This window comes from Balaenoptera musculus, chromosome 15 (assembly GCF_009873245.2).
Source record: "Balaenoptera musculus isolate JJ_BM4_2016_0621 chromosome 15, mBalMus1.pri.v3, whole genome shotgun sequence".
Classification (NCBI taxonomy): domain Eukaryota; kingdom Metazoa; phylum Chordata; class Mammalia; order Artiodactyla; family Balaenopteridae; genus Balaenoptera; species Balaenoptera musculus.
The window spans coordinates 73,385,041-73,407,075 of NC_045799.1; the positions used below are offsets into that span (position 1 = coordinate 73,385,041).

Sequence of the window (22,035 nt, forward strand, 5' to 3'; positions counted from 1 at the left end):
TGAGCAGAGGAATGACATGTTCTGACTTAAGGTTTGAAAAAATCTCTTTGGCTGTTGAGTTGAGAATAGACTCTAGGGGGCAGGAGAAGAAGTAAAGATACCTTTCAGAAATCCTGGTGAGAGAATCTGGCAGTCCTAGTGGAAGTGTTGAGAAGTGGTGGGATTCTGATTGAGAAGTGGTGGGATTCTGACTACATTTTGAAGAAAGAGCCGGTAGAGTTTTTGTCAGATTTAGATGTAGGGTATGAGAAAGAGGTAAATCAAATATGTATTAAATGCTTTAAAATCAAGCACATCTCACACCCTTTGACCTAGCAATTCCTCTTTTAAAAATTCAGAGTAGAGAATAATCATGTGTGCAAAGATGTTTGTACATGCAAGAATATTTATCACAAAAATTTAGAAACAAGTAAGTAATAATACAGAATTGGGGGCTTCCCTGGTGGCGCAGTGGTTGAGAATCTGCCTGCCAATGCAGGGGACACGGGTTCGAGCCCTGGTCTGGGAAGATCCCACATGCCGCGGAGCAACTGGGCCCGTGAGCCACAACTACTGAGCCTGAGCATCTGGAGCCTCTGCTCCGCAACAAGAGAGGCCGCGATAGTGAGAGGCCCGCACACCGCGATGAAGAGTGGCCCCCACTCGCCGCAAATGGAGAAAGCCCTCACACAGAAACGAAGACCCAACACAGCCAAAAATAATAAAAATAATAAGTAATAAATAAAAAATTAAAAAAAAATACAGAATTGGCCAAATAAACATTGGTAAAGCCTTTTCAGTAAAGTATTATGCAGTCATGAAAATGATTTACAAGTATGTTTCTGGACAAGGAAATACATTCATAATATATTTCCAGTTTTTGTCTTTTTATGTATTTTACTGGGAATTTTTGGGTATTTTAATGGGAAGTTATCAGATACTGTTGGTTGCTGCTATAGTAACTTAAAGGTCTATCATGTTAACTTTTGATTGGTGAATTCTATTTTGTATCTAATATGTGTCTGGGGAAGTTTTCAGAGAAGTAGTTATGTTGTTTTTGTACAATTGAATTCTAAATTGTTCATGTAATTTTTCAACGAAGTTGAGTCATTTGTCACCTATTGGATTCTGACATATGTCAGGTGTTGGTAAGTCAAATGTAAAGTATGTATAGTACTAAATTTTATCAAAAAGCTTTGCAATTTCAGGGTGATTTCTTAGTGATCACTGCTTTTCTCTCATGCAATATACATTATGCAACCCCCTCAAACAAATGAATGTACTAGAGGAATCATTCCTGTATAACTATAAAATGAAATTGACTAGAGTTAATTGTGTCCCTAAGAGCACTCCTCTTTGCTTCATTAAATGAGTTTTGTTTGCTTTGTTTGTAGTTAAATTAATTTATATTTCATTCAAATGTTCATAAAATGGAAAATACGGGGATCATTTTTCTAGGATCATTTCTCTACTTTTCTCAGTAAAACCCGTTATTTACTTAATGTCTTCCTATCACCACTAAGTAATGTTAATCAGAAACATTAATTGGAAGATTTAGAATCACAAGCTCTCCTCTTCTTGGTCTTCTCCTGTCATCTGTCTTCTCCTCCCCCCATGTTTCCCCTCAAATTTCTCTTGATTCAACAAATTTTTTTGTTTTAAAAATTGTTATACAGTAAAATTGACTTTTTTCTGGTGCATAGTTCTGTGAATTTTCATACATATATTGATTCATGTAACAACTACCACAATCAGGATACAGAACAGTTCCATCATCCCAGAACACTGTTGTGTTATATCCCTTTATACTTAGTCCTCTGGCATCCAGTGATGTAGTTTTGTCTTTTCAAGAATATTTTATAAGTAGAATCATTTTGAGACTGGCTGCTTTCACTCAGCATAATGCCTTTGAGGTTCATTCAAATTGTTGCATGTATCAAGTATTTGTTCTTTTTTACTGCTGGATAGTATTCCAGAAGTGGATGTACCACAGTTTATCCAAATTTACCCATTGAGGGACATTTGGTTTGTTTTCAGTTTTTAGTGATTATGAATAGAGCTGCTATATTCATGTGCAGGTTTTATGTGAATGTAGGTTTCATTTCTCTAGGACAAATGCTCAGGAGTGCACTTGTTGGGTTGTATGGTAAGTGTATGTTTACATTTATTAGACTCTATCAGACTGTTTTTTTAAAATTTTTATTGGAGTATAGTTGATTTACAATGTTGTGTTAGCTTCTGCTGTACAGCAAAGTGAATCAGTTATACATATACATATATCCACTCTTTTTTAGATTCTTTTCTCCTATCGGTCATTAGAATCTACCAGACTCTGGATGTACCATTGTGCGTTCCCAGCAGTGTGTGAAAGCCGGTTGCTCCTCATCTTTGTCAGCACTTGATATTGTCTGTCAGCATTTTTTATTTGAGCCATCCTAATAAGTGTGTAGTCGTTTTTTTAAAAAACCAGTATTATTGACACGTAGTCCACACACCATAAATTTTCCCACAACCTGGATTTAGAACATTTTCATCACCCAAAAAAAAGACCACATGGGCTTCCCTGGTGGCGCAGTGGTTAGGAATCTGCCTGCCAATGCAGGGGACACAGATTTGAGCCCTGGCCCGGGAGGATCCCACATGCCGCAGAGCAACTGGGCCCGTGCGCCACAACTACTGAGCCTGAGCTCTAGAGCCCGCAAGCCACAACGACTGAGCCCACATGCCACAACTGCTGAAGCCTGCGCACCTGGGGCCCACGCTCCGCAACGAGAGAAGCCACAACGAGCCCGCACACTGCAAGGAAGAGTAGCCCCTGCTCACTGCAACTAGAGAAAGCCTGCTCACAGCAACGAAGACACAACACAGCCATAAATAAATAAATAAATAAATAAATTTTAAAAACAAACAAAAAACATGGTATGGGCTTTGCTGGTGGCACAGTGGTTAAGAGATCCGCCTGCCATTGCAGGGGACACGGGTTCGATCCCTGGTCCGGGAAGATCTGACATGCCGCAGAGCAACTAAGCCCGTGCACCACAACTACTGAGCCTGCGCTCTAGAGCCCACAAGCCACAACTACTGAGCCCATGCGCTGCATCTGCTGAAACCCGCACGCTCTAGAGGCCATGCTCTGCAACAAGAGAAGCCACTGCAGTGAGAAGACCGTGCACCGCAATGAAGAGTAGCCCCGACTTGCTGCAACTAGAGAAAGCCCGTGCACAGCAACGAAGACCCAACACAGCCAAAACTAACTAACTAAATAAAAATAAATAAATTTATTTAAAAAAAACAAAAAAAACATGGTAGTTGTTTCCATCTTCCTTCTCCCCTCAGCCCCAGGCAACTACTAATTTTTCTGTCTCTACAGATTTGCCTTTTCTGGACATTTCATATAAATGGGATCATACAATATGTGATCTTTCATGAGTTATTTCAGTCAATTAGCATAATGTTTTTAAGGTTCATCCAAATTGTAACATGTATCCGTACTCCTTTTTATGGCTGAATAATACTTTATTGCATGGATATACCATATATTGTTTACTCATTTATCAGTTAGTGGGCATTTGGGTTGTTGCTTATTTTTGGCTATGAATAATGATCCCATGAACATTTGTGTACAAGTTTTTGTGTAGACACATGTATTCAATTCTCTTGGGTGGAATTGCTGGATCATATGGTAACTCTTAACCTTTTGAAGAACTGCCAAACTGTTTTCTAAAGTGACTGTGCCCCCGCCAGTTTACAGTCCCACCCACTGGCAGTATATGAGGGTTTCAGTTTCTCCACATCTTCACCGACACTTTTTATTGTCTGTGTTGTTTTTGTTGCCATCTAGTGGGTTTGAAGTGGTATCTCATTTTGGTTTTGATTTGCGTTTTCCTAAAGACTAACATTGTTGAACATCTTTTCATGTGCTAATTAACTATTGTGTATCTTCTTTGGAGAAGTGTCTATTTAGAGCTTTTGTCCATATTTTATTGGGTTATTTGTTCTTCTTGTTAAATTGTAAGTCCTTTATGTATTCTGGTTACAAGTCCCTTATTGGATATATGATTTACATATATGTTCTCCCGTTTTTTGGTTTGTCTTTCACTTTTAGGATATTGTCCTTTGAAGCACAAATATTTTAAATTTTGATGAAGTCCAATTTATCTGTTTTTTCTTTGTCTCTTGTACTTTTGGTGTTGTATCTAAGAAACTGTGGCCTAACGCACAGCCACAAAGATTTACACTTCTGTTTTCTTCTAAGAATTTTATAGTTTTAGCTCTTACATTTAGGTATTTAGCTCATTTTGAGTTAATTTTTGTGAATAGGTATTCAACTTCATTCTTTTGCATGTGGATGTCCAGTTGTCCCAGCATCATTTGTTGAAAAGAGTGCTCTTTCCTCACTCAGTTATCTTGGCACCCTTGTCAAAAGTCAGTTGACCATGTAAAGCAATTATACTCCAATAAAGATGTTTAAAAAAAAAAAAAAAGTCAGTTGACCATAAATGTAACAGTTTATTTCTGGACTTCCATTCATCTGTATGCCTGTTTTTCTGCCAGTATTGCATTGTCTTCATTACTATCACTTTGTAGTAAGTTTTGAAATTGGGAATTGTGAATCTTCCAACATTGTTGTTTTTCAAGATAGTTTTGGCCAGAGTGAGATTGTATAAACCTAAATAGGATTAAGTAACTCACTGCTTAGAATCTTTAAATCAGTCACATCTGATTGCATCTATGATAAAATTTTATATCCTTAACCTGACCCACAAGATTTATGAACTGACCCCTGACCATTTTTCCAGTTTCATCTCTCACTCACTTTCTCTCTTGCTTACTGCCTTAGCCTGCTCTTTGAAAACTTTTTTTTTTTCTTGGCCGCACCGTGTGGCATGTGGGATCTTAGTTCCCGACTAGGGATCGAACCCGTGCCCCATGCATTGGAAGCACAGAGTCTTAACCACTGGACTGCCAGGGAAGTCCCTGAAAGCTTTAAAATGCCTTTCTATTGCAGGGCTTTTGCGTATCCATTTACTTTTGCTTAGAATGCTCTTCTCTTCACTCTTTACCTAGTTCCTACTCATTCTTCAGATCTTTACCTGTCAATTTTTAAGAAAGACTATTCCTATTATTATTATTTTTTAATAAATTTATTTAGTTTTGGCTGCATTGGGTTTTCGTTGCTGCGCGTGGGCTTTCTCTAGTTGCTGTGAGCGGGGGCTACTCTTCGTTGTGGTGCGTGGGCTTCTCCTTGCAGTGGCTTCTCTTGTTGCAGAGCATGGGCTCTAGGCTCGCGGGCTTCAGTAGTTGTGGCATGTGGGCTCAGTAGTCGTGGCACGTGGGCTCAGTATTCATGGCTTGCGGGCTCTAGAGTGCAGGCTCAGTAGTTGTGGCGCACGGGCTTAGTTGCTCCGCGGCATGTGGGATCTTCCCGGACCAGAGCTCGAACCCGTGTCCCCTGCATTGGCACTCGGATTCTTAACCACTGCGCCACCAGGGAAGCCCCCTATTATTATTATTATTATTTTAATTAATTAATTAATTAATTAATATTTTTGGCTGTGTTGGGTCTTTGTTTCTGTGCGAGGGCTTTCTCTAGTTGCGGCAAGCGGGGGCCCTTCTTCATCGCGGTGCGCGGGCCTCTCGCTATCGCGGCCTCTCGTTGCGGAGCACAGGCTCAGTAGTTGTGGCTCACGGGCCTAGTTGCTCTGTGGCATGTGGGATCTTCCCAGACCAGGGCTCAAACCCGTGTACCCTGCATTGGCAGGCAGATTCTCAACCACTGTGCCACCAGGGAAGACCCCCCTATTATTTTTATTTATTTTTTTTTTTAAAGCACTTTTCTTTTTTATAGCTACTTTATTTATTTATTTTATTTTTATTTTTGGTTGTGTTGGGTCTTCGGTTCATGCGAGGGCTTTCTCTAGTTGAGGCAAGTGGGGGCCACTCTTCATCGCGGTGTGGGGACCGCTCTTCATCGCGGTGCGCGGGCCTTTCACTATCGCGGCCCCTCCCGTTGCGGGGCACAGGCTCCAGACGCGCAGGCTCAGTAGTTGTGGCTCACGGGCCCAGCTGCTCCGTGGCATGTGGGATCTTCCCAGACCAGGGCTCGAACCCGTGTCCCCTGCATTAGCAGGCAGATTCTCAACCACTGCGCCACCAGGGAAGCCCCCCCTATTATTTTTTAAATATTGGTTTTTCTTTTCTCACTTAGAAAGGTAACACATGTTCATCATAGCAAATTTAAAAAATAAGGAAAGGTATCTTACAAGGAAACCAGAGGATAAGCATTTAATGTTGTAGAGACATCTAATGCCAGCTTGTTTTTGGGTCCTGTGGTCCTTATTTTCTTTTTCTGTTTGGAAGCCTGAAGAACTATTTCTTTCACATTTGAAATTGAACTATATTTGAAATTTGAAATTGCCATATTTGAAATTGCCAGGATGTTTCCAGATTGGGTTTATTGTCATTTGTTTTGCTTGAAAGGTAGGCCCTCACTTGAATAGACTAATTTCTTTTTTTCCATTTCCGAAAGGTTTTTTTCCCTTTGTGCTTGTAATACAGTTTTAGTTTCTTTAACCAAAATGTTATTTTTCTAGGGTTGAATCTTAATTCTCCGTTTTCTCTATTACTCGCTTTTCTCTCCATTGTTCTCTTTCCTTCCACTTACTCCCTTTTAAATTAAATACTGGTGTAACATCTTAAGTGTGCCTTCTACATCGTGGATACAGTTTTCTGCATAGATATTTCAATGCTATATTGCTACCAATTATCTTAATTAATGTTTTTTTCTTTGCAGTCTTTTCTTATCAAGCTGATCTTCTAATCTCGACCTCTTCTCACTTTGTGGTTCTTTGTTGCAGCTTTATAATAAAGTACCGTGCCTGGCACAATAATATATCTTCAAATATGTGGCTAAAGGAATGAATACATGAGTAAAGAAAAACCAGATCTTGATTGTTGTATCCTACTGAGACTCTCAAAAAATATTTCTTTGAGTGTATTCTTCAAAAAAAGAAAACCCAGCTGTACTGAGGTGTAACATATACCATAAAACTTACTCATTGTAAGGGTACAATTCAGTGATTTTTAGTAGATTTTATAGAGTTGTGCAACTATCACAACAGTCCAGTTTTAATTAATTAATTAATTTATATTTTTGGCTGTGTTGGGTCTTCGTTTCTGTGCAAGGGCTTTCTCTAGTTGCGGCAAGCGGGGGCCACTCTTCATCGCGGTGCGCGGGCCTCTCACTATCGCGGCCTCTCTTGTTGCGGAGCACAGGCTCCAGACGCGCAGGCTCAGTAATTGTGGCTCACGGGCTTAGTTGCTCCGCGGCATGTGGGATCTTCCCAGACCAGGGCTCGAACCCGTGTCCCCTGCATTGGCAGGCAGATTCTCAACCACTGCGCCACCAGGGAAGCCCCAACAGTCCAGTTTTAGAACTGGAAAAAGGTTCCAGTGATTTTCATCACTGGAAAAAGCCCCCTCATGCCTGTTTGCCATAAGTTCCTGCTTCCACCCCATGCTTTCTGTCTCTGTAAATTTGCCAGATGTGAACATTTCATATAAATGTATGCTGATGTAGCTGCTCAGATACATACACACACATACACAGTTGTTTTCATTTTTAAGCATGGCTTTCTTGTGGTTTGCCCCCCTGTCTGCATAGCTTAGTGGACAGCGGTTGTGCTCAAACATATTGAGGCAGTAAGACTTGTCCTCTGCCAGTGGATCTGCGTGTGGGGCAGAGGAACACATTCAAAGTTCAGGCTGTTCTCAAATCTGCCCTTGGTTTCCACTTGATCCTTTCATGTCTCCTCTTTGCCTGTATGCAGCTCAGCGTTGGCCACGAGCTTGCTGATCACGACTACAGCCTCAGCCTACTAGAGCTCTTCACCCTCCTTGCTCACCTGCCGCCTAGAGCATCACTTACACTGGCAGCACAGTTGGGCATGTGTGCTACGCTCCAGTTCAAATTGAGTGATCTCCCATTGATTCCAGCAGCAAAGCCTCCAGGCCTTGTAGTTTGCCCTGCCCTGCAGAACCTCTCTACCTGCTGAGTGGGTGGATGGTGGGGGTGGGAGTAGTCTTGGGCACAAATACCACAGCTCTCACTGTTCTTACTGAACGTTGAGCAGTTTTTCAAACATAAATGCTTCTTGGGTGGTTGTATTCCTTTGGTCAATTTCCAGAGGACTGAAAGGGTGGTTTTGTCAGTTTCATTCCTTTTTATAGTTTGTTTTTTGAGGAGAAGAATTGCCTACCTTCCTGTTAGTTCATAGCTAGACATCCTGCCTCTCAGAATGTATTCTTTTTCTAGTGTAGTTAGTCATTTCCCCAGGTGTCCTCACTGTCAGTCAGGATATTCATATATATATATATATATATGACTGAGAGTTTTTAAGGACTTGGCTCATGTGATTATGGCACTGGTATTTCTAAAATCCATACAGCAGTCCGGCAGGTAAGAGTTGATGTTAGCCTAGAGTCTGAATTCCTCAGGGCAGCAGGCTGGAAACTCAGACAGGGTTTCTGTGTTGCAGTCTTGTGGAGAATCCCTTTTTCTTCAGGAAACTTGTCTTTTCTCTTAAGGACTTCAATTGTTGGATGAGGTCCACCTGTATTTTGGAGGGTAATCTACTTTACTCAAAGTCTGTTGATTTAATTGTTAGTCACTTCTAAAAAATATACCTTCACAGAAACATTTAGACTGGTGTTTGACCAAACACTGGGCACCATAGCCTAGCCAAGTTGACAGATAAAACTAAACATCACACTTGCCCTCTGAAGTTCAGGGTAAGTTTACATGTACATAGTACGTATGTTTTACATACATGCCCCTGCTTTTACATGTCTGTGTCTTTGGTCATAGCGTATCTTCAGTTTAGAATGCTCTGTGTACCCAAATCTTATCTATTCTAGATAAGGCTAGATCACAGACACACACAGTTTTCTTTGCACCCTATACACCAGCTTTCCTGAACTACTTGTCACCTAATTATGCTGTGTTCTGTCATGCCATTGTGCTTTTGCACACGAGTTTCTGTTGCTTTGCGTACTCCTTCCTCTTGTTTTATATACGGCTTTTATAGCTTCCAGAGGTAGACTCTGTGTGCCTTTTCATTATACTACCATTGTCTCCTTTGCTTATTTCTACTAAGACACTGATCACACTTTATTGTCATTGTATATCTGTCTGCCCATGAGACTTTGTTTCCTGAGAGCAGGAGTCACTGCACTGCTGTCCTTTTCAAAGTTTATCCTCAGCCAAGCCCAAGTATCTGGACTGTAGTACCTAAATAAATAATTTGTAAGATATGAATAAACTGAATCTGTGTTAAAAATTTGGAAGTTGCATATTTCTTCTGTAATTTCTCTTTATAGTAGAATGTGGATGAAGCTTCTTGGGGATGAAGCAACTCTGAATATCAGAGATGAACCTTGGGTTAGACTCCAAACATACTTGGGAATATTAAATATTTGCTTGACTCACTATAGAAATAATTTTATTTTTCCATTCTGTGCAAGGTCTGTAGCTTCAGAATTGTTACATTAAGAAAAGCTGTTTCTGATTAGAAGTACTGATTTATTTTTGCTTGTATTTATATATACTTGTATTCTAAGAGTATCAGTGTATTTACGACTGCTTCAGCTTCTTTCTAGCTAAAATGTAATGGTGATAACTGATGATTAATTTGTAAACAATCTTAATGTGATGGTAAAATAACTTTTTCCTTTTCCTATTAGATATTGATCATCTTTCTGAAGTAGAATCTCCATGGCCTGAATGTTTTCTGAAAAACATTTGTAGCAAAATATCTGTTTAATAGCAAGATAACCACATCAAGATGGTTGGAAAACTGAAGCAGAACTTACTATTGGCATGTCTGGTGATTAGTTCTGTGACTGTATTTTACTTGGGCCAACACGCCATGGAATGCCATCACCGAATAGAAGAACGTAGCCAGCCCCTCAAATTGGAGAACACAAAGACCACTGTGCGAACTGGCCTGGACATCAAAGCCAATAAAACCTTTGCCTATCACAAAGATATGCCTTTAATATTTATTGGAGGTGTGCCTCGGAGTGGAACCACACTCATGAGGGCCATGCTAGATGCACACCCTGATATTCGCTGTGGAGAGGAAACCAGGGTCATTCCTCGAATCCTGGCTCTGAAGCAGATATGGTCACGGTCGAGTAAAGAGAAAATACGCTTGGATGAGGCTGGTGTCACCGATGAAGTGCTGGATTCTGCCATGCAGGCCTTCTTACTAGAAATCATTGTTAAGCATGGGGAGCCAGCCCCTTATTTATGTAATAAAGATCCTTTTGCCCTGAAATCCTTAACTTACCTTGCTAGGTTATTCCCCAATGCCAAATTTCTCCTGATGGTCCGAGATGGCCGGGCATCAGTACATTCAATGATTTCTCGAAAAGTTACAATTGCTGGATTTGACCTGAACAGCTATAGGGACTGTTTGACCAAGTGGAATCGTGCCATAGAGACCATGTATAACCAGTGTATGGAGGTTGGCTATAAAAAATGCATGTTAGTTCACTATGAGCAACTTGTCTTACATCCTGAACGGTGGATGAGAACACTCTTAAAGTTCCTCCAAATTCCTTGGAACCACTCAGTATTACACCATGAAGAGATGATTGGGAAAGCTGGGGGAGTATCTCTGTCAAAGTGAGTAGATGTTATGTTTTTTATTTGACCATATTCAGCTAATGAAGTGTGTGTGTGTGTGTGTCTATATGGAATATATATATGTATATGGAAACTATAGACCTTTTCTGGAATAGAGCTTCATCAGTGAGTTTTTAAAAAATTCTCTAGCCGGTTCATTATAGACCCTTTCATTTACTTAATTCATTTTTAAATTTATGAATTGTCCTTTATGTACTTGATGGAGGCAAACCCAATTTAGAGCAGTGAAAGGACATCAGACTTTAATGTCCATCATTCAATTTTAGTGGCTTCTGATATTTAACTTCTAGATATTTTTGTTAATAAGGATAGTTAACTTTTGTGTAGATTAAGGTCAATATGAGGAAAAGCATCTACCATGTTGGTATGTAGTGAATTCCAGCATATAGGAAATTTTAGTGAGAGAAAAATAAAGGTTAAAATTATCTAACTCATTCCCTTCATTTTACAGGTAGGAAATCTGAGTTAGAAAGATCAAAATGATTTACTCAAATTTAAATGGCAGGGCCAGAATTAGAATCTATGCTTTGGTCTTAATGGGCTAGTGCTTTTTCCCATGTCATTTTATTACATGTAGTGCTTCTTTTGTCATCTGATGGATACATCTTCCCTTGATTTTTACAAAATTTTAGAGGATCTCTGAAATTTGGAAGCTTAATCCATAATTCATACAAGAAGTTCCTTGGATTCAAATATTTCTAAAACCATTGTATTTTTCTTCCTTTCTCATGAAGTGATGACTAGGGTGGCCTGACTTGATCTGCTAACCTGACTTGATGACTTATACCTAGAATAAGGATATAAGGATATAAAAACTACTGTTAAATTCAGGTAGCATCTCCTCATGAAGAAAAGTTGGCTATAACTAAATTTTATTTTTTATCTTTCCATTTATAAAAGTAATATCCCCTGTAAAAAAAAAAAAAGAAAAAGCAGTGAACTTCCCTTGTGTGTCCTGCTTGCTCCTATCAAGGAATGTCTTCTTGATTTTTTTTCAAAGTATAGAACTTGTACAGTAAATATTGATTCTTCATATAGGTAATTGGAAAGGAACAGCTACCTTTCTGCAACAGGCTTTCAGTTATTGATTATAAATTATTAGGTATCGTCACTCCAGTGGCTCCAGGTTATTTTTATTGATTCAAAGAGAAATACAGCTTTAGCTAATGTCATCACAGTTTACTGTTCTTTCCAAATAATAAAGCATCACTAGTTTCTAATCACCTGTATTCCTAGGTAGCATTTTACTTTGTATGCTTGTATGTTGGCCCAGAAATTCTGATGCTAGTTCCATCTATTAATATAAAATAAGCCTATTAACACCCCCCCATCTCTCCAAGTAGGGATTAAAGAGATATGCTCAAGTTAAATTTCTGTGGAAATCAGGAAAAGATAATTTTGCAGGGACCTCCCTGGTGGTCCAGTGGTTAAGACTCTGCGCTTCCACTGCAGAGAGTGCAGGTTTGATCCCTGGTTGGGGAACTAAGAACCTGCATGCTGCGCAGTGTGGCCAAAAAAAAGATAATTTTGCAAACATGCAGACCAAGGAAATTCATAGGAATTTTGAATCAGTGAGTTTTAGAGGGGGAAGAGACCTTACTTAGCATGTAGTATATGGAATGCAGACCCAGTGAGATTTTATGCTTTGTCAAGAATCACACATGGCAGAACCATGACTAGAACTTCCAATGCCTATTCCAAGACTCTTGCCACTATATGAGTTTTTAAAAATTAGGGTATAACATATATAGTAAATCACAAATATTCAGTGTACAATTTGATGAATGTTTACATCTCTATACACTTGTGTTCTCACCATCCATATAAAGATATAAAAAAATTACCAGCACTCAGGAGACTCCTTTGTGCTCCTTCCCAGTCAGTATCCTCCTCAACCCCAAAGTAACCACTGTTCCAATCTCTTTCACCAGAGGTGATATGAGGTTGCATATAAAGTTCAAAAACAGTCTTGCTTGTTTTTGAACTTCATATAAATGCAGTCATGTCTATTTATTATCTTGTTCCTGGATTTTTTCATTTAATATTTAGATTCACCCAGAATATTATACATAGCAGTAGTTCATTCTTTTTCATTACTACGTGATATTCCAATATGTAAATATAACACAATTGATCCATTGTTCCATTGATGGACATTTGATGTTTCCAGTTTTGGGGAATTATGGGTAAAATTGCTAAGCATATTCTTGTACATAACCTTTGGTTGACATAAGCTTTCCTTTCTCTTGGGTATATAACAATGAGTAGAATTGATGGCTCATAAGATATCTCTATGTATCTATATATCTTTAACAAATACTTCCAGTTTTCCAGAGTGTATCATTCATGTATGGCTGTACCATTCATGTGTGACTATACTCTACATGAATGTGTTCTAGTTGCTTCACATCTTTGCCAACACTTGGTATTGTCAGTCCTTTTAATTTTAGTGGGATGCAAGTAGTTTTTAAACTTAAAAGCAAAATAATAACATTTAAACTCCTTTTTGAAACAAAGTCTTACCCAGCATTACAGTATAAAATAGATAAGAGCAGAGTTACTGTGGTTGAAGCAGGTCTAATCTAAACTGTACTGCCTCTTTTAAGACTGAGTCCCTGCTCTTAAAAAGAGCTAATTGGGGGGACTTCCCTGGTGGCGCAGTGGTTGGGAGTCCGCCCGCCAGTGCGGGCAACACGGGTTCGATCCCTGGTCCGGGAAGATCCCACATGCTGTGGAGCAACTGAGCCCCCTGCGCCACGGCTACTGAGCCTGCGCTCTAGAGCCCACGAGCCACACAATTACTGAGCTCATGTGCCGCAACTACTGCAGCCCGCATGCCTAGAGCCTGTGCTCCGCAGCAAAGTAAAGCCACCGCAGTGAGAAGCCCGCACACCGCAGCAAAGAGTGGACCCCGCTCGCCGCAACTAGAGAAAGCCCGCGCGCGGCAGCGGAGACCCGATGCAGCCAAAAAATAAATAAATATTAAAAAAAAAAAAAAAAAAGAGCTAATTGGGGGATAAGGTAGAAATATACAGACTTATTCCATTAGTTAAGTACCAGGTTGTAAATATTACATGTTAGTTGAGAGTCATGACCATAAGGAATTCATAGCCCAGAGTCAATCATCCTGTGTGCTTTTGCCTTCCTATAAATATTTTTATTCTGGGAAAATTGTTTAAAGTAAGTATTTTAATACTTATTTTAGTATTATTTAGTAAAAAAATACTGAAAATATTTAGGCAGCCTTGAAAGCTTGAATATATCACCAGATGGCTCAGGATGCAGAAATTGTTGACGACAGCAATAAGAAGGGCCTTCATGGTTCTACCTGCCTTATCTTGTTAACTATGGAGGTTAAGCTTTCTTTTGCTTTGCTTAGGAATTTTCAGTTATTTTCACTTCATCTCTTGCTTCCCTGGTCAGTTCCAGTTACAGAAGAGTAGGAGGTGCAGGGTAGTCACCTGCTAGCATGTATAAGGGTCATCTATGAAAGAGTTTGATAGAAGAAAGCATGCTTTCATTCTGGCGTGGTCCAGGGAGTCTTCATTAGAGATTAGTGTATATAAGCTAAACTTCTCAAAATTGAAAATAAAAGCAAAATATTTAATGAGTGGAGAAGGGATGAAAACAGATTGCTTTGACTGGCTGATAATTTAGCTTTAGTTCTGCATGTAGGTAAAACTGTAGGATTTTATTCTGTTTTATTTTTTTACTTATTAATTTTTTTTTGGTTACGCTGCACAGCATATGGGATCTTAGTTCCCCGACCAGGAATCGAACCCGCACCCCTTGCATTGGAAGCGCAGGGTCTTAACAACTGGACCGCCAGGGAAGTCCCTAGGATTTTAGATATACTAGTCATCCTTGATATTTTAAGGTAGTCGTTCAACTCCAGTAGTAGTTCTAGTTTCTCCAGTGACTGGCATTATAACTTTTATGTTTGAATGCTATGTTCTGTTTTAATAAATTATTCAACCACACTACTCAACTTCATATTAAACTGAATCATAATCTTGAATATGATAGCTCCAAAAAACAATATGTATAGAACTCGCTGATCTCTCTATTTCTTCTAAACTAATAGAGAGTAGAAAAAGATTGAGGTATTTCTACATGTCTTTTTGCCTTTATCTTTCAAGAAATGTTTGTATAGAAAGGTGGGGGGGGCACATTCTAAGGAAAATATTTTATGCAAATAGGTGTATTCCGGCAGAATTCTCCAAGTGATTGAATTGGAGGAGGGTTTCGCTGATCAGGGAATGGTATCTCCTGCTGAGGCCTGCTCCTTTTGACATTTGTATTTTGCGTTTGGAGTAGGAAATAGAAGTTCGTATTTTGAGTAGGAAATAGAGGTAAAGTTTGAGACTATTTATGTAGACCTCTTCCTGCAGATTGTGGAATTTTTGTGGAATTTTAGTCATCTCCATATGGAAGCATTCAGGAAGTTACTAGACTGCACAGAGTTGTTTTTGCTATTAAACTCATTAAGATACTATAGAATTACCTGGAACAAATAAAAATCATCAATAACAGTAACAAAAAAGAAAAGCCACCAACCATATGTATACTCAAGAGTGAGTGAAATAAAAAGGTAACTTAGATCAGTAAATAAGTTTAGTAGTCAAAAGAGCAAAGCCAGAAAAACAAAATAATATAATGGTAACCCTTAAAAGGAATAAGTACAAGAATCAAAACTACAATTCAGAGAAGAGTTATCTACTCCTAGAGCAGAAAAAGGGTGTAAAACTATTATGCACAAATAGGTTAGAATGAAAAATGTAATAATAGTGGTAAGTATAAGAGAACAAATTGGAATACAATAAATGACACTCAGAAGCTTCTAATAAGTGTAAAGCAGAGAAAAAACTTAGAAATCAGATCCAGAGCAAAAAACACATTAAATAAATAGGTGAAAATAATGCAGAAAAGTTTTTGGAAATGGAGATACTTTTTTTTTTTTTTTTTTTTTTTTTTTTCGTGTGTGTGTATGTGTATGTAATGGATCTTCTTATTTATTTATTTATTTATTTATGTATTTATTTATTTATTTATTTATGTATTTATTTATTTATTTATTTATGGCTGTGTTGGGTCTTCATTTCTGTGCGAGGGCTGTCTCCAGTTGCGGCAAGCGAGGGCCACTCTTCATCGCGGTGCGCGGGTCTCTCACTATCGCGGCCTCTCTTGTTGCGGAGCACAGGCTCCAGACGCGCAGGCTCAGCAATTGTGGCTCACGGGCCTAGTCGCTCCGCGGCATGTGGGATCTTCCCAGACCAGGGCTCGAACCCGTGTCCCCTGCATTGGCAGGCAGATTCTCAACCACTGCGCCACCAGGGAAGCCCCGGAAATGGAGATACTTTTGAGGAAGTAGAATAGTTATTTAGTAAATTTAGAATATTAATTTTTTTTTAGTTTCCAAAATGGAATTTAGTTTGGAAATTAAAAATTTTTATATTTTACAGGATTACCAGAGAAAGATAACAAAATGTCTACTTGAAAAATTTCTGAAATGTAAGGATAACAAGAATATTATGAGCAAGTTAAGAGAAAGGCTATATTCATGCAAATTAGGATCACTTCTATAGTTTGTAAGATTAATAGCATGCAAATTAGGATTAGCTGAGCTCTGTGAACTCAGATTAAAATATCCCAGAGGAGTTTTATAAGTATTACATTTTTTCCCCATAAAATTATCATAGAGCAAGGCTGTTTACTTTGGATTACTGATCCTTTGTGAAGGCAGTAAACCTATCTTTATAAATTTAGTTGTTAATCAAATACCATCTAAGAGGAATGCTTTGGGATTGTGGAAATGGCTGTGCTGCTTTTACAAGTCAAATTGAAGAGCTAAGTAGCTGAGAACCCTTAGCTGGAAAAGGGTAATTGAATAAACGAGGAATACAATTGACAGCAAAACAGGTTGTAAAAGGAAAACAGTAGAGGAAAATTGTATTTCAAAATACGTCAGCGAAGAATGAGAAGAAGAAAAAGAACATAAATTAATATAAAGCACAACTCGCACTTTTCTTGAAGAACATGGCAATTGATGGCAAAAAATAGAAGTTGGGTATTAGATCATTTAGATTAGGTGTCTTTGCAAAAGATAGAGATCCAAGATAACAGTGGTTTTAAATAAAATACTGGCTGTTATGTAAAAGAAGGCAGACCAAGACTGGTTTGGAAGCTCATCGCCCCCAAGGTCCAAGTTGGAGCTCCAGTCATATTATCTGTGTCCTAGGCAGCAGGGAAGGGGCCTTAAGTATTTTTAAGAATATTTCTAGAAGCTTCCAGGTAGCCCTTCTCCGTGTGTTGCACTGGCCATAACTTAGTCTTATGGCCGTAAATAAAAGGCTGAGGAATGTAGTGACCATGTGCCCAACTGAGAGTTGATGTTTCTTTTACTGAGAAGAATAGGTGGTTTTTTTGGGGTAGGCAGATAGCAGTCTCTGCTACTTCACTGAGTACTTACTATGTGCCAGGCAGAGTGCAAAAGTCTGCCCTAAAGGTACCCATGATCTAACAGAAGACACAGATTGCTGAATGATACAGTGCGAAGTACTATGGGAAACCAACAAGAGGTACCTAACCCAGTCTGGGCTGTTCAGGAAGGCCTTCCTGGATGATGTGGTGTCAAATTGAGAAATAAAGCAGTGTTTCTCAACCTTGGCAGTATTGACATTTTGGGCCAGATAATTCTTTGTTGTGGGGGACCATCCTGTATGTTGTGGGATGTTTAATTAGCAGCATCCCTGGCTCCTACTCAGTAGATACCAGTAGCAACCCTCCCCACCCCTGCCAAGTTGTGGCAACCCAGAATGTTTCCAGACATTGCCAGATGCCCCCTGGGGGGCAAGCTCCCAGATGAAGGGAAGACCATTTTGACTTACAGGATATTGTGCTCCTTGGGTGACCCATGGTTAGAGTGTGGTAGTTCTTCCTTGACTGCTTAGAACATCTCTTCCTTCCTTAGCCAATTGAACCATCAGGAGATATTACTCCTAGGATCGGTCTGTGTCTAACTCTAGTCCTACAGTGTCCAAAGAGAAGAGGTGGAATAGAGAGCTTCTTGTGGCGTGACTCATGGCCCAACCTAGGGGCACAGAAGGACCTAGGGAACAGCTGGGACCTGTTATGCCTGAACTGTAGGCCCTGCCCTCCCACTCTATAGTGGAAGTCATCCAAGCTCAGTCCCACCTGGGCCCAGAATGTCGCATTTGTTTCCCATAGCCTAATATAATTTTTTAAACATAAAGTAAAATAAACCCAGGCAGTAATCATTTGGAAGCTACAACATGGACAAATTCACGAAGATGAGAAACACTGTGGTATTTATGAGGAATTATAGGCAGTTTGGTGTTGCTAGAGAGTTCATTCCCAGGCACGAAGTAGTGGGAATAGGCTTGAGAGAGCTGAGGGGGACCAGGCTTTGGAGGGCCTTATATTTTATGCTAAAGATCTTAAATTTTATCCTGTAGAACAGTTGTTTCAAACTTGTCTTATCCGTGGGACACTCTTTTCAAATGAAATCTCATAAGGAACCTTGGTATCTAAAGTACTTAGAGGTGATGTGGCTCTGGTTTGTAGCAACATTTAATTTTGCTTGGATTTAGCAAAACTGAAGTAAAACTCATGGAATTGCAACACTTCTATTTTGTTTTCAAAAGAAAAAGTTGATTATAACATCCTCTTAAATTTATAGAAATTGTAAGTTTTTAAGAGGTTGGGATTATAATGGTTTCTACAAACACTTAGGGTTTTTTTGTTTGTTTATTTTTGTTTTTGTTTTAAATATTTATTTATTTACTTACTTATTTGGCTACACCATTTCTTAGTTGCACGCAAGATCTTTGTTGCAGCACGTGGGATCTTTGCAGCATGCGGGATCTTTAGTTGTGGCTTGTGGGATCTTCAGTTGTGGCATGCGGGATCTTTTAGTTGCGGCATGCAGGCTCTTAGTAGCAGCATGCCGGCTCTTAGTTACAGCATGTGGGATCTAGTTCCCTGACCAGGGATCAAACCCGGGCCCCCTGCGTTGGGAACACAGAGTCTTATCCACTGAGCCACCAGGGAAGTCCCTACAAACACTTAGATTTTTGTTTTATTTATTTATGTATTTATGTATGTATGTATGTATGGCTGAGTTGGGTCTTTGTTGCTGCATGTGGGCTTTCTCTAGTTGCGGCGAGTGGGGGCTACTCTTCGTCGTGGTGTGTGGACTTCTCATTGTGGTGGCTTCTTTTGTTGCGGAGCACGGGCTCTAGGCACGGGCTTCAGTAGTTGTGGCTCGCCAGCTCTAGAGTGCAGACTCAGTAGTTGTGGCACTCGGGCTTAGTTGCTCCGCGACATGTGGGATCTTCCCGGACCAGGGCTCGAACCCGTGTTCCCTGCATTGACAGGTGGATTCAACCACTGCGCCACCAGGGAAGCCCTAAACACTTAGTTTTAATAGACCTAAGTTTGACCTTTCAGGGTATGAAACTTAGAAGGTATGAAACAAAGAAAAAAAATTTTTTTAAGATTTAAAATGTTAGCCTGTTTGGGAGTGTTTTTCTAAGGTGAAACATAGGGCAAATTTGATCTGTAAGTAGAATAGCCTGTAAAATTGATTAACTGCTATCAAGAAAAACCAAGCACATCATAGGTATTATAGCTAGTTTCTATCCAGATACTATGGTCCTCTCCCTCTTCTGAATTCAGAGCATTATGGTCCCCTCCCTCTTCTGAATTACCTAATAAAGGATGATTTCATTATTTTTGAAAAACACCATTACATTCCATCATTGATCAAAATCATCTTCTCAGACATCAGCCATACATTCGGGTCACCTAAAGGACCTTTTAAAAGACCCAGAGTTTGTGATTCAGACCTGGTGTAGCCCCAATAATTTGCATTCGTAGCAGGTTCCTAGGTGGTGGTGCTCCTTGTCTGGAGATTTCACTTTAAGAACCCCTGCTCAGAATCATGCTGCATCTTATGTTTGCTTCGTATGTAGACTCTAACTTTTTTGTCACTTACTCTCTGGGCTCCAGCCACACTGAAATAATTGTATCTACTCAAATATTCTACACTGTTCATTGTATCAGCTGCTTTGGATGTATTGCTCCCTCTGTCTGCAGTACCTTTCTCACTTCATCTGACCAAGTCAAGTTGTATTTCAGCATTCAGCTTAGGTCTCCCTTCCCTAAGGAAGAGCTCCTTGAGATCTCCCTTTGTCTAGGATGTGCTTCCTTTGCCTTCATGAGGTGTCTTGGCAAGTGGAAAAGAGTTCAGACTTTGAAGCTGATTAGACCTATGTTTAAAATTCCTTTACTGACACCAACTGGTTTTGTAACATTGGATAAACTACTGTCCCTCTCTGTGTCTCCATTTTTTTAATCAAGAAAATGGAGAAGATGGTGATGATGACCATGATGTTATCATCTAATATTTATTGAATATTTGTTGTGTGCCAGGCACACATATGTTATAAGTTCTTTGCATGCCTTATCTCAGTTTTCATATTTACCCTTTCACACTTACACATAGATACTTTAAAAACCTCCATTTTGGGACTTCCTTGGTGGTGCAGTGGTTAAGAATCCGCCTGCCAATGCAGGGGACACTGGTTCGATCCCTGGTCCAGGAAGATCCCATATGCCACGGAGCAACTAATTCTGTGCGCCACAGCTACTGAGCTTGTGGTCTAGAGCCCACGAACCACAATTACTGAGCCTGAGTGCCACAACTACTGAAGCCTGCGTACCTAGAGCCCGTGCTCCACAACAAGAGAAGACACCACAATGAGAAGCCCGTGCACCACAACAAAGAGTAGACCCCTTGCTGCAGGCTAGAGAAAAGCACGTGCGCAGCAACGAAGACCCAACGCAGCCAAAAATAAATAAATAAATTTATTTTTAAAAACCCCTCCATTTTATAGATGAAGGGCCTATCCCTCTCAGAGAGGTTGAGGAGCTTGTCCTCGGTTCCACAGTTGGAACATAGTAGAGTGAGGATATGGGCTCATATCTTTCCATCTTCAGAACCTGTGCTCTTAACCTCTATGTTATATTTACTTTATAGGGCTTATGAATATTAAATAAAATAATGAGTGTGAAAGTGGCTAAACACAGGCAGACAGATAAGAGTCAGACAAAGGTACCTAGCACGGTACCAAGTGCGCCATAGGCTTTTGTTATCACACATTCTCCATAAGCTTGTTTACGGTAGAGATAGTCTTAACTCATGAATGTCTGTTTAACTGATGAAGCAAAATGGGCACCTGATTTTAACAGCTCTACTAGGGAAACTGACATGGAAGTTTGGGAATTTCAGCCTTACAGTAGCAATATTTGAAACTACCTGATGATGATCCCTGGTCTGTCATTATTTTTGTCGTGTTTTTCCCATTTTTGTTTGTTTAGTTTGCCTATTTGTGAACTTTACATAAATGAGATCATAGTCTGTGTTTTCTTCTGTCCATTTTTTTTTTTTTACTTAACATTATCTTGAGATTTATCTTTTTGAGGTGTATAACTATTTTCAATTTGTTTTTATTGCCACAATACTATGATATAATAGATATAATAATAATAAATATAATGATTTATACATTTATACTGTTGATGAACATTTGGGTCATTTTTGGTTTCGAGCTATGTACATTTTTTAAGGTGTCCTCTTCAAGAGTTTCTCTAAGATACACACTTAAGCATAGGATTGCTGGGTCATGGAGGATATGCATATTCACCTTCACTAGGTAATGCCAAGTTGTTTTCCAAAGAGTTTGCAGTAGCTTACACTGCTACTATCAATATAAAAATCCCCAGGAATCCATAACCTCACCAGCCTGGCTTTTTTTTTTAAACCTTCTTATTTAGTTTAACTGTACAGTACAGCCTGGCTTGTTAATTTTTCTAACTGGGTAAGAGTAAATGGTAGGTACCTCATTGTAATTTCAATTTGTAATTCTCTGTTAATGAATTTGAGCACCGTATATTTTCATTGGCTATATATAGTTCTCTTTTGTGAAAGGCCTGTTCATGACTTTTGCCCATATTTCTGATGGGTAAGGTTTGTCTTTTTCTTTTTGATATCCTTTATCTGATAGATATATTACAAATTGCTTCTCTCAGTAGCTTGTCTTTTAACTTTCTTTATAATCTCTTTTGATGAAGTAGATTTTCAAGTTGTTGCACTTATCAGTCTTTTCCCTTATGGCTTTTTTTTGTTTTGTTTGTTTTATCTTAATCTTTATATGACATTGATTTTTGAACATGATAAACTGTGAAATACAAGTGGTCTTGAAATATAATCGTTCATAAAATTCATGTAACAAATCAGAAACCCAAATTAATATATTCAAATATGG

The 22,035-nt window shown here is 39.3% G+C and overlaps 1 protein-coding gene across 4 annotated transcripts in view; it reads left to right on the top strand.

Moving 5' to 3' along the window:
• Positions 1-22,035, top strand: part of TPST1 (tyrosylprotein sulfotransferase 1) — a 132,730-nt gene that overhangs the window by 34,881 nt on the left and 75,814 nt on the right. For all 4 annotated transcript variants that reach the window (XM_036825969.1, XM_036825968.1, XM_036825967.1 and 1 more), the window contains exon 2: positions 9,721-10,666. In XM_036825969.1, the coding sequence (XP_036681864.1) occupies positions 9,822-10,666 (845 nt within the window). In that variant the 5' untranslated portion in view covers positions 9,721-9,821. The remainder of the gene's footprint in view (positions 1-9,720; positions 10,667-22,035) is intronic.